The sequence below is a fragment of the Ochlerotatus camptorhynchus genome, unplaced genomic scaffold (genome assembly GCF_037179485.1).
Source record: "Ochlerotatus camptorhynchus isolate MF236.1 unplaced genomic scaffold, CSIRO-AGI_Acam_v1.1 ptg000062l, whole genome shotgun sequence".
Classification (NCBI taxonomy): Eukaryota; Metazoa; Arthropoda; class Insecta; order Diptera; family Culicidae; genus Ochlerotatus; species Ochlerotatus camptorhynchus.
The window spans coordinates 7,170,732-7,185,109 of NW_027040552.1; the positions used below are offsets into that span (position 1 = coordinate 7,170,732).

At 39.8% G+C, this 14,378-nt stretch overlaps 1 protein-coding gene across 1 annotated transcript in view; it reads right to left on the reverse strand.

The window, feature by feature from the left end:
- Positions 1–1,182: 1,182 nt before the first annotated feature.
- Positions 1,183–14,378, reverse strand: part of LOC135717610 (uncharacterized) — a 94,379-nt gene continuing 81,183 nt past the window's right edge. The window contains exons 12-13 of the mRNA XM_065239734.1: positions 1,942–2,240; positions 1,183–1,877 (exon numbers count right to left, since the gene is read on the reverse strand). Coding sequence (XP_065095806.1) covers positions 1,546–1,877; positions 1,942–2,240 — 631 coding nt within the window. The 3' untranslated portion in view covers positions 1,183–1,545. The remainder of the gene's footprint in view (positions 1,878–1,941; positions 2,241–14,378) is intronic.

Consider the following 14,378-nt stretch of genomic DNA (forward strand, 5'->3'; position numbering starts at 1 on the left):
GGCAGGGGTGAGTAACTGTCCACCTTTTTTAGAGCTGTGTTAGTTGTGCTACTCGATTTGAATTAAGGGGGTTGGAAGGAAAGGGGTGTAAGTGACTGTGATCGATTCTCTTCATCGACTTTCTCTTTTGATAGCCACAGTTTTATAAACAGATTTTGCGCTATTTCTGCCACATAGTTTGATAAAGGAGATTCTCATCTAGCATTCAGAATGGCACATGAATCAAGGAATGTGTTTGCAAAGTCGATGAAGAGAATCGATGAAAGTCACTTACACCCCTTTCCTTCTAACCCCCAATTATGTTTTTCTCGGTGGTTGCCTTACTTCCGGATGACGACTGAGATCAACGACGTCATTGGCCACGTATTAAACCTTATGACTGTATTTGCAATGTGTGTTATTTTATGTAAGGTTTTGCTTTGTTGGAAGATGCAGGGTTTTTACGCTTATTTGAGCATCACGTGGCTTAAATTGGCTTTTCCCTGTCCAGCTTCATTAAGGCGTCTTTTGTCAGATGAAGAGATAAAATAAATAAATAAATAAATAATAAAATAAATGAATTTAAACATGTAACAGTATGTAGTCGGTATAGTGAATATATTTCCGCAGTACAATCACCAATGATATCGATAATTGACCTAGTTATTGCAATGTTTACAACACTGTCACGTTCTATCATGTGAAAAACAAATCGATGATATGTCGAAGAAAATCTCTATCATCGTTTTCTCATCCGATGATAGTGACAGAAGTATCTCTGCGAAAATGACAATTTCCAACCCTGATCTAGAACATGGATTTTTTTTTAATTTTGTTTGATAAATTTGACTTAGTAAACAAAAAAATATATTCCGGGCTAAGCTCAAATAAAGATTCCCGAATGAGAGAAAAATGGAGAATAACAAAGATGTTCTCTCCTCTTATTCGATACGATTTATTTAATCAATTAGGAGAGGGGCGTCATTTTCATGGTATTCCAAGGGCGCAGCAAACTTACTCTACATCGCTGCCAGCATTTGCGGATTGAAATACTTATTTATTTTAAATTCAACCTTTTCAACGGGACATAACGTGTTTTGATATCACTACGTTTGATAGATGTAGTAGATACATAGTTTTATGAAATAATTAAATATCAACACAAATCATGGCAATGGCAACCTTATTAAACTAATGATGCTGGCAGTTGTATTCAGGCTCTCAATATAAATCGTCTCAAAAAAAAATCTATCTCGTTTTTAACTCTCGCTCACTTCTTGATCAGAGAGCGTCTCGAACGAACCACTTCTCTACTTGATCAATCTGACGTCACAAACCGGATCCGCAACGCAGTATCATCCATAGTCATGCACGACTCAGCTGTTGGTTGCGATGTTGTGCGATGACTTGCAATGCTCTTTGCCCTCATCTCAAAAGCATTCAGTTTGTATTGCTTTTCTCTTGAACCACCCATTCCAAACACCAGTCACGTTTTTTGTGGTTTCCGTTTATTTACTCTCTACTCTCATCGGGTTTGTGTTGATCACCATATGTACATATTTCGTTTCACATTCGAGCATTCTGTTTGATCCAGTCCAAGTACTCGCGCACGTTTGTATAAACGCCGGGGATTCCCTCAGTACCACAGTCACGAACCCCGAGCGAAACTATACCGGTCAGTACCCAAGCTCCGGCTTTGATATCGTAGAACATGAGTGGCGATCCGCTGTCTCCACCGCAGGTGTCTTTCGCCTTCTCACCACCGGCACACAGCTGACCCGGGCCGATCTCCAACTGCTGGGTACGGAAAACCCTCTTGCACTGTTCGGGATCCACGTAAGGCAGAACCACCTTCAGCTTGATCGGGCTGAGTGCATTATTGCCAAGTTGTTGACGAACTAATGGGGGAATGGAAATCGATTAGCCTTTATTGCTGTTGCTGTATACAGTATGGTGACTTACAGATGTCGGTTCTTCCCCAGCCGGAAACGCTAAATTTCTTCCCCGGGGCAGCACCGTTGTCCAGGTCTGATTCCGGAAGGCAAATGTGCCGCAGAAAGTCCGTGTAGAATGGAACTGGGCCGATTTCGATCAGGGCGATGTCGTGGTACTTGTGGCGAAAGTTTGGATCGTAATCCGGGTGCACAATGATTTGTACTGGTTCGGCATCTATTTTTTCCTCCGAGCAATCCTGGAAGTTATGCTCGATCACGCAGTCCGGGTCGTCGAATACGTTGTACTCGCGCAATCGGACAAATTTACTGAAATGAAGAATTGAAATTTGTTAGCTTCCCGTATGATCCAAGTGTCAGAAATTATTATAGACAATGTTGAATACTGGATATTAGTTTCGAACTTCTAGGAAAAATCTGTAGAGCAATAAGTGGGTTTTTTACCTACTAAAACTTCCGTTTCCGCCTCGCCTCTGGCCTTTGTCACCTCCGTTACCACTCTAGACCACAAGTTTTCTAAATTTCGTTAATTTATTGTATGTTATCAACAGACTAGTGTGGTGTCCAAATGATAAAAAGTTATCTTAATGCTAACAACAATTGTCTTCTGAGAGAGTCGCGTGACATGTTAAAACAAAAACCTGAGGAGACTCGGTTGAACGTCCGTTGGAGGGCGATTAGCCCGGAGTTCGCCGCATAGTTAGTTCTCCTGAGTGGGATCCTGAGAAGAGAGTTGCCTCGAAGCACACGGGAGCGAGCTTGAACATTAATGTTGCCGAGCAGGACAGGACAATCCATAGGTCGGTTAGAATATCAGCGATGACATGCTCCTTAGCCACCTCACGTCGTGTTTGGACGATGTCCAGCTGAATCAGGAGGAAACGGCTCTCGTAGCTCGGTAGATTAAAGAGATCCCTCAAAGGAAATCTTCAGTGGACCCTACACGATTGTTTTTATTGACAATAATCGTATTGTCAATACATTCTATATTGACGTCAATACATCGGTATTTACAATAATTCTGTATTCACATCATCAATAATTCCCCTCCGCGTCAATTTATAGATACGTGTGGGGTTTGCTTTCGGAGAGCGTATCTGATAAAACGCCGCTGTGCCGACTTGATTCGTTTGACACCATTTTGGAAATGAGGGTTCTAAACAGGAGAAGCATATTCCAATGTCGTTCGTACCACGGAGCAATATAGTGATTTCAGGCAGTATACATCTTGTAACTCTTTTGCTACCTGAAAAAGTTTCGTGAGGCTTTCGTCACTACGTACGACAAATGCAGCTGGAACGTGAGTTTTTCGTCAAGAATCACTCCTAAACCTTTAACATGGTTCTCCCTCTGCAAGTGAGTGCCCATCAAGGAATAGCCGAAGTTTAACTGGGTCGTCTTTCTCGAAAATATGACTACAATACATTTACTGGGATTTAAGAGCATGCAATTCATGCATGCTCCATAGCATCTTGTAACAATTTCACGTGATCCTCGCCGTTGGCTGATCCTCGCCGTTGGCTGATCCTCGCCGTTGGCTGATCCTCGTTAATAAATTGCTTCACGTTGATAGGTATTAGGACAACAAATTCGAACAATTTGGAATCCGCACACAACGTTGAAATTCTACGATAATTGTCAGCATTTCGTCTATTACCTCTCTTGTGAACGGAAAATATATACGCGTCTTTCCACAATTTACCGGTCGTCAACGATAATCGAAATATATGTCCAAGAGGGGCAGTTAGTGATGATATACAGCGTTTGAGAAACACGGATGGGATGCCATCCGACCAAGTGGAAATGGAATCAGCCACATTTCCGTTTCGAGAAATTGAGGATGGTACACCGTTATCCGTTCGTTGTTTTTTTTTTTTTTTTTTTTTTTTTTTTTTTTTTTTTTTTTTTTTTTTAACTCTTTATTTGTTCCAAATTCAAAATAAATTACATTTCATTTTAACCTAGGTGCTCCAGTTACTGCAGTAACGTACCAGCCTTAATTGTTATGATATATATCTAAGTGTTTTTACATTGTTCATGTCTTGGCAATTCAGTATTTTAAACAGGTTTTTTAACCTGCATGTCAGTATAACAATTGATATCTTAAAACTAAAAACTAAAACTAAATCTTATCTAAGTATAAAGGGAATTAATCGTTGCAATTGAGGATTGCAACGATTTTTGCCTGAAATTATTAATTATTTTGTTGGACATTTGTGCTAAAGTCTCAACATTCGAAATTCTATGTACTTCGGTTGTACTGTACCAGGGAGGCAACTTCAAAATCATTTTCAGAATTTTGTTCTGGATCCTTTGAAGTGCTTTTTTCCTGGTAGTGCAGCAACTAGACCATATTGGCACAGCGTAAAGCATGGCCGGTCTAAAAACTTGTTTAAATATTAGAAGTTTATTCGTCAGGCAAAGTTTGGATTTCCTGTTTATAAGAGGATACAAACATTTTATATATTTGTTACATTTGGCTTGAATGCCCTCAATGTGATCTTTAAAAGTTAATTTTTGGTCAAGTATTAATCCAAGATATTTCACTTGGTTTGACCAGGAAATTGGAACTCCGTTCATAGTGACTATGTGACTACTACTAGGTTTCAAAAACGAAGCTCTAGGCTTGTGTGGAAATATTATAAGTTGAGTTTTGGAAGCGTTGGGAGAAATCTTCCATTTTTGTAAATAAGAAGAGAAAATATCTAAACTTTTCTGCAGTCTGCTGCAAATAACACGAAGACTTCTTCCTTTAGCGGAAATGCCTGTGTCATCAGCGAACAAAGATTTGTGGCAACCCTGAGGCAAATCAGGGAGGTCCGAAGTGAAAATGTTATACAATATAGGCCCAAGAATGCTACCCTGAGGAACTCCTGCCCTAACAGGTAGTCGATTAGATTTGGAATTTTGATAATTTACTTGAAGAGTTCTGTCAGTTAAATAATTTTGAACTAATTTCATAATATAAAGTGGAAAATTAAACTTTTTCAATTTAGCAATCAAACCTTCATGCCAAACACTGTCGAATGCTTTTTCTATGTCTAGAAGAGCAACTCCAGTTGAGTGGCCTTCAGATTTGTTTGAACGAATTAAATTGTTAACTCTTAAGAGTTGATGAGTAGTTGAATGCCCATGGCGAAATCCAAACTGCTCATCTGCAAAAATTGAGTTCGTATTGATGTGAAGCATCATTCTATTCAAAATTATCTTTTCAAAAAGTTTACTTATTGAAGAAAGCAAACTTATTGGACGGTAGCTAGAAGCTTCAGCTGGATTTTTATCCGGCTTCAAAATTGGAACAACTTTTGCATTTTTCCATTTATCAGGAAAGTATGCCAAATGGAAACATCTGTTAAATAATTTTACCAAGAAAGACAAGGTACTCTCTGGGAGTTTTTTGATGAGGATATAGAAAATTCCATCATCACCTGGAGCTTTCATATTTTGAAAATTTTTAGTTATAGACCTTACTTCGTCCAAATCAGTCCCCCAGGAATCATCAAAAATATTTTCCCGAGAGAAAATATTCAGATAATCCCGAGCAACCTGATTCTCAATAGGACTAGTAAGACCCAAACTGAAATTATGGGAACTCTCGAATTGCTTAGCAAGTTTCTGAGCTTTTTCCAAATTTGTGATCAAAATTTTACCACCTTCTTTAAGCGCTGGAATAGGCTTTTGAGGTTTTTTCAAAATTTTTGTGAGTTTCCAAAAGGGTTTGGAACTCGGGTCTAATTTAGAAATATTATTTTCAAAAGTTTTGTTCCTCAGGGCAGAGAATCGCTTTTTAATTTGTTTTTGCAAATCCCGCCAGATAACTTTCATGGCAGGATCGCGTGTTCTTTGATATTGTCTCCTACGGACATTTTTAAGACGGATCAAGAGCTGAAGATCATCGTCTATTATAATTGAATCGAATTTAACCTCGCATTTTGGTACTGAGGCAGCTCTTGCTTCAACTATAGAAGTAGTCAGAGATTCAAGAGCATAATTAATTTCATCTTTGGTTTGCAAAGGAATGTTTGGATCGAAGTTATATTCCATAAATGTTCGATACTGCTCCCAATCAGCTCTATGGTAATTGAAAGTAGAGCTGTTGGGATTACAAATTATTTCTTGGGATATTTCAAAAGTTACTGGAAGGTGATCAGAACCGAAGTCAGCATGGGTAACCAGTTGGCTACAAAGTTGACATGAATCAGTTAAGACCAAATCAATAGTGGAGGGATTTCTTGCAGAAGAAAAGCATGTTGGGCTGTTTGGATATTGAATAGTGTAATAACCTGCAGAACAATCATCAAACAGAATATTACCATTGGAATTGCTTTGAGCATTATTCCATGAGCGGTGTTTTGCATTAAAATCACCAATAATGAAGAATTTAGACCTATGACGGGTAAGTTTCTGGAGGTCACCCTTGAGAAAATTCTTTTGCTGGCCTACGCATTGGAATGGCAAATAGGCAGCTATAAACGTAAGTTGTCCAAATTTTGTTTCAACAGAAACTCCCAAAGTTTCAAAAACTTTGGTTTCAAATGAAGAAAGTATTTTGTGTTTGATTCGTCTATGAATAATGATGGCAACGCCACCACAGGGTCCATCAAGACGATCATTTCTATAAATCAAGTAATTTGCGTCCTTCTTAACCTTATGGTCAGGTTTAAGGAACGTTTCAGTTATAACGGCAATATGCACGTTATGAACTCGCAAAAAGTTAAATAGCTCGTCTTCATTATCTTTAAGTGATCGAGCATTCCAATTTACAATATTTAATGCTTTAAAATCCATTACTGAATTTTAAAGTCATGACAATATTATTTGCAAATTTTACTCCAGTTTGAATAGCATCAAACATGGAGTTAGATTTAAGCATATCAGAAATCATGTCAATTAATGAATTCTGTAAAAATTCCATTTTGGGGGCAGTAATGCTTCCTAAGTCAAAATTGTCAAAATTTCCGTTAGAACGTTGGTTAGTATTTTGATTTCTACCCGCTGCAATAGCAGCATAGGTAGCTCCATTAACTCGCTGAACATTGTTAGCAGCGAGGGGAGTAGGTACAGATGAAAAATTTGAAGCAGGGGTGATATTTGTACCTACGGGTACGAATGTAGAATTTGTTCCTCGCTGACCGTTGTTAACAGCAGAGGAATTTGTACCTGGTCGGAAACGTGGAGCGTTTCCTACCTGACGGTTAGAACGAGATTGTAGGATCGCTTTGCGAGTCTTACATTCCCAAAAATTGGATTTGTGGTTTTCACCACAATTTGAACATTTAAATTTCTTAGGATCTTCCTTCACAGGACAGTCGTCCTTTGCGTGAGAGGAATCACCACAATTCATGCATTTAGCTGGCATGTAGCAATTTTTAGTTCCGTGACCCCATCCCTGGCACTTACGGCACTGGGTGAGGTTTTGGAAATTTCCTCCAGTCTTCCTGAAGTGTTCCCACTTCACTCGGACATGGAGCATAAGGCTAGCTTTTTCTAAGGCCTTAAGGTTGTTTAGTTCACTAGACTTGAAGTGAACTAAATAAAAATCATTAGAAATCCCGTTGCGCGAATCGCCAGGACGGGATTTCATTTTCATTTTGATTACTTGGAGTGGCACAACTCCAAGTAATTTTGCCAGTTCATCTTTGATCTGATCCAGGGATTCACCACTGGGCAGTCCTTTCATGACAACCTTGAACACACGTTCAGTTTTGGTGTCGTAAGTAAAAAATTTGTGCTTCTTCTCAGTAAGATACTTGAGAAGACATTTAAATCCGTCCAAGGTTTCAGCCAATACACGGCATTCACCCCGACGTCCAATTTGTAGTGAAAACTTAACTTTCACGAAATTCAAAAGTTCCATGCGAAGAGCATGGAAATCGGTAGTGGTTATCACAATAGGGGGAATCTTTTCCTTCTTGGCATTAAGCCGGGAAAGTTTACTAGAATTTTTCTTGGATGATGGATCATTCTCATCATCCGTGAGCAAATCAAATTGATTACTCAAATTAATTTCATCAGAAGGGGGGTCAAGAGTTTGCCCCTTTCTTTTGCGTTTAGGCGCCATGGCGGCAGGAAATTTTTATCCAAATCGACTTCCAAGCAGATTACTATAAGAATCTGAAGGATCGAAGAGGAATTTTCCAAATCGATATCCAAGAAGGATTACCTCGGGTAGGGTCCAAACAAGGATCGAAGAGGAATAAGAGTTGAACAAGGTAGAAAATTTTTTACAGGTTGAGCACTGAAAAGTGCTGTTTAAATTTGTTGTAGCTTTAGGTAGTAGTAACACTTCCTTCAGCAAAAAGCAAATAGATCCGCACGGCAAGAGAGCACGATGCGGACTGATCCGTTCGTTGTTCATTTACATGTCTCCAGAACGCCTTAGGGTTACGCTTTAGTTTAGTCTGCACATCACGTTGATAGGCCAAAAAGCAGCGACGTTCTAATCGTTTGTATCGATGGTTAAGCATCACGTAATGGTTCCTCAGTGAAGTCGGCCGGTGCTTCGAAAACCTACGCAAAGCTGCCCTCTTTTCTGATTTCAATTTACGCAAGGATGCTGAAAGCCACGGTACTTTCCTGGAGGATGAAAGAACTTTCTTTCGATCAATTAGCCCAACGAAGGCATCAAACCGTTAACTACTTAAAAAATGAACACCACAGTCAAATAGGCGTCTAGCATAAAAGTTGAGGAAGTGAATCTATTACACCTCAGTATCAATCGCATTATTTAACTCTCCGAACGCTGTAATATCGATAATTGTGTTTCATTGGCCAGAAATAAAATGGAAGGGCAAAAATCAAGATGAGGAGAGATGATTGATTTGTATAGCTGTATTTTACTGACAATAGTTAAATCGTTTTTCAGTCGACATAGAATTCCATACAATTTTTTTGATGACATTGCCAATTTGAGAGTTGAACTTAAGTATGTCATCAATAATCACGCCAAGATATTTGATCTCCCAAACGCGATCAATAGTCTCTATTCCGCAAAATTATCATGAATTTAGTTTTACTTGTATTCAATTTCAACTGCTTGTACTTAAACCATCTGAGGCCTGTACTGGAAAAAAAAATGCACCAGACAAAAGTGTTCGCCAAAAATTTATTTTAAGTCGGATTTTCTTGAAACTTTCAGGGAATGCACTAATACATATGAATTATGTTTCGGCATAATAACTTTATTCAATTTCCTTTCCATCGCTGAAAGCCCGCACCTTTCGCTTAAGACCCCTCATTACATTTTGTGCAATGGTGGAGCCGACCTTTTTGGTCACTTTCATCCATTCTTTTTTAAACACCTTGGACGATTTTCGAACTTTGGCCTTCATTATGGCCCAAAATCTTTGCACCGGACGAATCTCTGGTGAATTTGGGGCGTTGGCGGTTTTTGGTACAAAAACAAGGTTATTGTCTCTGTACCAATCCAACGTCGATCGCGCGTAATGGCATGATACCAGGTCCGGCAAAAATAATGTCTCGCCTCCGTGGGACCGCAGGAAGGGCAACAGACGCTTCTGGAGGCACTTGGTACGGTAAATTTCGCTGTTGATGGTACCCATTGTGATGTACGGTTTACTCAGTTTACCGCATTGGAATATGGCCTGCCAGAGCAAGTATTTTTTGGCGAATTTATCCACTTTCTTCTTCCTTATGTCTTCCGGAACATCAAACCGTGATTTGGCAACGTAGAACTCCAGCCCCGGTATCTGCTTTGCGTCTGCCTTGATGTAGGTTTCGTCATCCATAACCACACACATCGGTTTCGTTAACCACTCTCGATACAGCTTCTTTGCGCGGGATTTGGCCGCCGTGTTTTGTTGATCACGCCGGTTCGGTGCCTTCCGGACCTTGAATACACGAAACCCAGCTCGTTTCATGGTTTGCTAAACGAACCAGGCGGAACACTTTGCCTTCAGAGCCGCGTCGCGAATCGAAAGGTCACCCGAGGGGCACGCAATAGCCTTTTTGACTGCGTTGGATTTAAAGTACAAGGTGTTTAACTATGTAATTAAGTAATTAAAAATGAAAATTAAGTATTTCATGTAATTAAATTTAATTTCGCGTAATGAAAGCAGTGCCAGTGTAATTACTGTAATTAAAACATGTACTTCAATTTGATTACGTAATTAATGTAATTAAAAATTAATTTTCTGTAATTAATGTAATTAAAGTTACACAAACGTACCAAAATCCTTATTCTTGAAGTATTTAAAAAAAAAATGAAGAAAATCTTAACACATACTCGAATGAATTTATTTATTCAAAAACTCTTCTTACACCCTGAAATACGCATATTAATGTTTTAGTAGACTACAAACATGACCAATTCTGCGAATACTTATACTAAATTTCTTGGAGCACCATGCTAGAGTTGAAAACTGAAATAATCCACTCGCGACAATCGGTTTCACTTTCGTTTTGTACGTTCAACATAATGTCGTATCTAGTACACTGTATTCGTTGAATAATGCGCTTTAATGCAGAACTAGAATAAAATCGATTATCACGAGTGGGTTATATCGGTTTACAACTCTAGCGACAATATACAGTGAAAAGAAAGTGATACTCATAATGAGGGCCGTGATTGCCATACAAATGAAATGGGAATCTCTTAGTTGTGACGACAAGTCTTCAAATTTTACTTATCCTTAAATTCAAGCAATTCCTCGAGCAAATTTCCTCCCGATCAAAAAATGTTCGAATTTTTAGCCATGCTCGCAGCACAGTTCGACAGATGATGATATAAGCTTATGCCTGAATTAACAGATTCAATGGAAGATGTATATGCATTTGCATTAATTTTCTGATGTTACGCGTGAATTCTTCGATTTTTTCAATATTTCTTTCAAACTTAATATTATTATACTAATAATAATTAACAGATTTAAGGCAGAGTTCATTAACAAAAAAAATAATAATAATCAGGTTTTAGTTGCAGACACTAAGATGTTTCAAACCAATTGTGTGCTTTTATTTGTATTATCGCCATTATATGATCACGTCCGTATTTAGAATTGACGCGATAGCACTTATGAAATTCGCCTCCCCTTTATTCGTCTTTCCATGGGTCAACTAAACAATACTATCGGCAGAACTCCAAACCGATAGGAAACGATGAGTCCCATGCGCACAGGACACGAAATGATCGTTACCGGTCAACTTGACACACTCAAGTTATCCGTGCTGGGAAGACAATTGCATACCAGCTGCGATTTTTTCCCGGAAATAGCTCAGCGTGTGAATGTCCAAAGTATTCACCAGCTCCAGTGTCCGTTCAGCTGTCTGGGATAGCAAATTTGAGCTCTTAATATGGTCATTACCGACGGAGTTTCGTAAAATAATGAAGTTTGATATGTCACACGCGGGGTTCCGGTTTTTATTGGGAGTTGGATATTTACCCGGGGGGGGGGGACAATTAAATGGGACTGTGGTCTGTCTAAGACGATTATTAGCCGTGCAGAATCATGAAGTTTGATATGTCGCACGAAGGATTTTGGTTCTTGTTGATAATTGAAAATATACCCGGGAACACCGGAACATGCCAGGGAGGGCCAATGGCCACTGGCCGAGTTCAGCAGAATCATAAAGTTTGATATGTCGCATGACGTGTTTTGGTTCTTGTGGAGAATCGGTCACTTGCCCGGGGACACAGGAACATGCCCGAGAGAGCTAGTGTGACCATCGAGTCTCATTAAGGCCATTACCAGCCAAAATTTGGAAAATCATGAATTTTGATATGTCGCACGATGGGTTTCGTTCTTGTTGAGAATTGGCCACTTCCCGGGGGGCACCGGAACATTCCCGGAAGGGCTAGTGTGACCATGGACTTTCAATAAGGCCATTACTGGCCAAGATTTGTAAAATCATGTTGTTTGATACGTCGCATGATGGGTTTTGGTTCTTGTTGAGAATTGGCCACTTCCCCGGGGCACCGGAACATGTCTGGGAGGGCTAGTGTGACCATGAACTCTCAATAAGGCCATTACTGGCCAAGATTTGTAAAATCATGAAGTTTGATATGTCGCATGATGGGTTTTGGTTCTTGTTGAGAATTGGCCATTTCCCCGGGGCACCGGAACATTTTCGGGATGCCCAATGTGATTGTGAACCATCGAAATAGCTGCCACTGGTCCAATTACATCGTTTAAGAGAAAAAAACATGATGTTCATCGTGTGTATACTTATTACAGAACAATAAAGCCGAATGCCGACCAAAAGCGACCCCAACGGGAACCGAAATAACTCCGGAACCATGAATTGATCAAAATATGTTCAGATGTATTCAGAAACTTCAATAGATTCAAGACAAAATTCAATTTGTTGTAAAGACAAATATTGAGAAATTATGTTTTTATAGCTAATTGAATTTAGAAATCTATGCAAATTTAGACGTTAGGCACGCAAAGGTTAACATAATTTTCTATTGTAATTCTGTTTTCGTTCGCATCCTCCAAATTAAATTCGTTATTTCTTAGGTTGAAACAGGTAGGTAGCACAAACAAACATTCCTTTCATTGTCGCATTCTCCGGTGCTTTTACAGGGGCGTGATCCAGGATATAGTTCATTGCCCTGCCAACACCTCGGCAGTATTGAAATCCGACTACATTTCCAATCACGAACCGATCGTTGTATGTGAATTGACACCAATCACCAACTGAAATTATCCTTAACGTAGCAAAAGGGCCTGTGAAATTTTTGATTCACGGGCCAATAACGAAAGGGTCTAACGGTACGCTGGGGAAATTTAAGTACATTTCTCGTTGTACATTAATGGAGTTAATGTACTTAATTTATCCGACTTGTAATTAAAGCTGAAATTTGTACTTAAAAGTAATTAAATCAAAAAATTTCCGACGCTCGTAATTAAAGTAATTAATCATGTAGTTAACTGTAATTATTGTACTTAAAAAAGGCTTGCGTAGGAGTTAAAGGTTATTGCGTGCCCCTCGAGGTCACCTGGGACTCCTTAAACGATTTTACCACCCGAGACACAGTTGTATGGGTGATTCCCAGTTGTCTTCCGATCCATCTGATGGTCGCAGTCGGATTTTCCATGACGGCGCGCAAAATTCTCCGGCGATTTTCTTCTTGTTTCGATGACATCTCAATAACCACTGAACCGATTATTATGAAATTTTGCACATGTAAACAATTCACTCCAAACTAGTTATACGCAGATTTCATCAATTTTTACCCACGGATAAAAAAGTTATACACGGATAAAAATGGTGCATTTTTTTCGAGTGCAAGCCTTACTTAGAGAACGCAAATCTTCATTCAAGTGTAAAACGGCTTTATCTAAATCCTTAGCTGGAATGAATAACACAGTAAAAAGATTAATGTCGCAAAATCGTAAAACACGTCTGAGGCACTCCAAGGTTATTCCCCCACGGGACTGGAAACAGAATCATTACAAGCAGTCCGTTGACAAATAGCTTTCAAACCATGTATATGCAGTACTCGCAATTCCAAAGCGCTTGATTGATCTTAACAATAAAGGGTGTCCACGATTAAATTGCCACACACAAAATTGATTCGCAAAATTCGAGTTTTCATCCGATTGCCATCAAATTTTCAGGGATTGAGAAATAACTATTAAACTTCATTTTACCATTTTACTCGTATTTTATTTACAGTCCATACGCAAATGCCCGCACCTTGGCCTTAACCCCGGCCATAAGATTCTGCACAACCTGTGAATCAACCGTTTTTTACATGTAAACCCATACTTTCTTCAGTTCCTCGACAGTCTTCACTACCTTAGGTCGTTTAAGAAGGTGCTGCTTCATAATCGCCCAGTACTTCTCGATGGGGCGGAGCTCCGGAGTGTTCGGAGGGTTCAACATTTTCGGCACGAAATTGACCTTATTGTCCGCATACCACTTCAGCACGTCCTTGGAGTAGTGGCATGAGGCCAAATCCGGCCAGAAGATTGTTGGGACGTTGTGGGCCTTCAGGAGAGGAAGCAGCCGCTTCTGGAGGCACTCTTTTATGTACACCTGTCCGTTCATCGTGTCCTGGGTCACGAAAGGTGCACTCCGCTTCCCGCACGTGCAGATGGCTTGCCAAACCAGGAACTTCTTCGCAAATTTGGACATCTTCTGAGTGCGGACATGCTCCGGAACGCTGAACTTATCCTTGGCCGTGAAAAACAGGTTGCCGGGGATCTGTTTGAAGTCGGCCTTCACATATGTTTCGTCGTCCATGATGCAGCATTCAACTTTCATCAGCATGTTGAGGTACAACTTCCTGGCACGGGTTTTGGCGGACTTGTTCTGCTTCTCGTCGCGATTAGGGGCCTTTTGTACCTTGAACGTTCGAAGCCCAGCCTTAGTTTTGGCCTTCTGGACAAAACTTCGGCTTAGGTTCAGCTTCTTAGCCACATCCCTAACGGAGGCGTTCGGATTTCGGTTGAAGGCCCCAACTACGCGGTTGTGATTTTT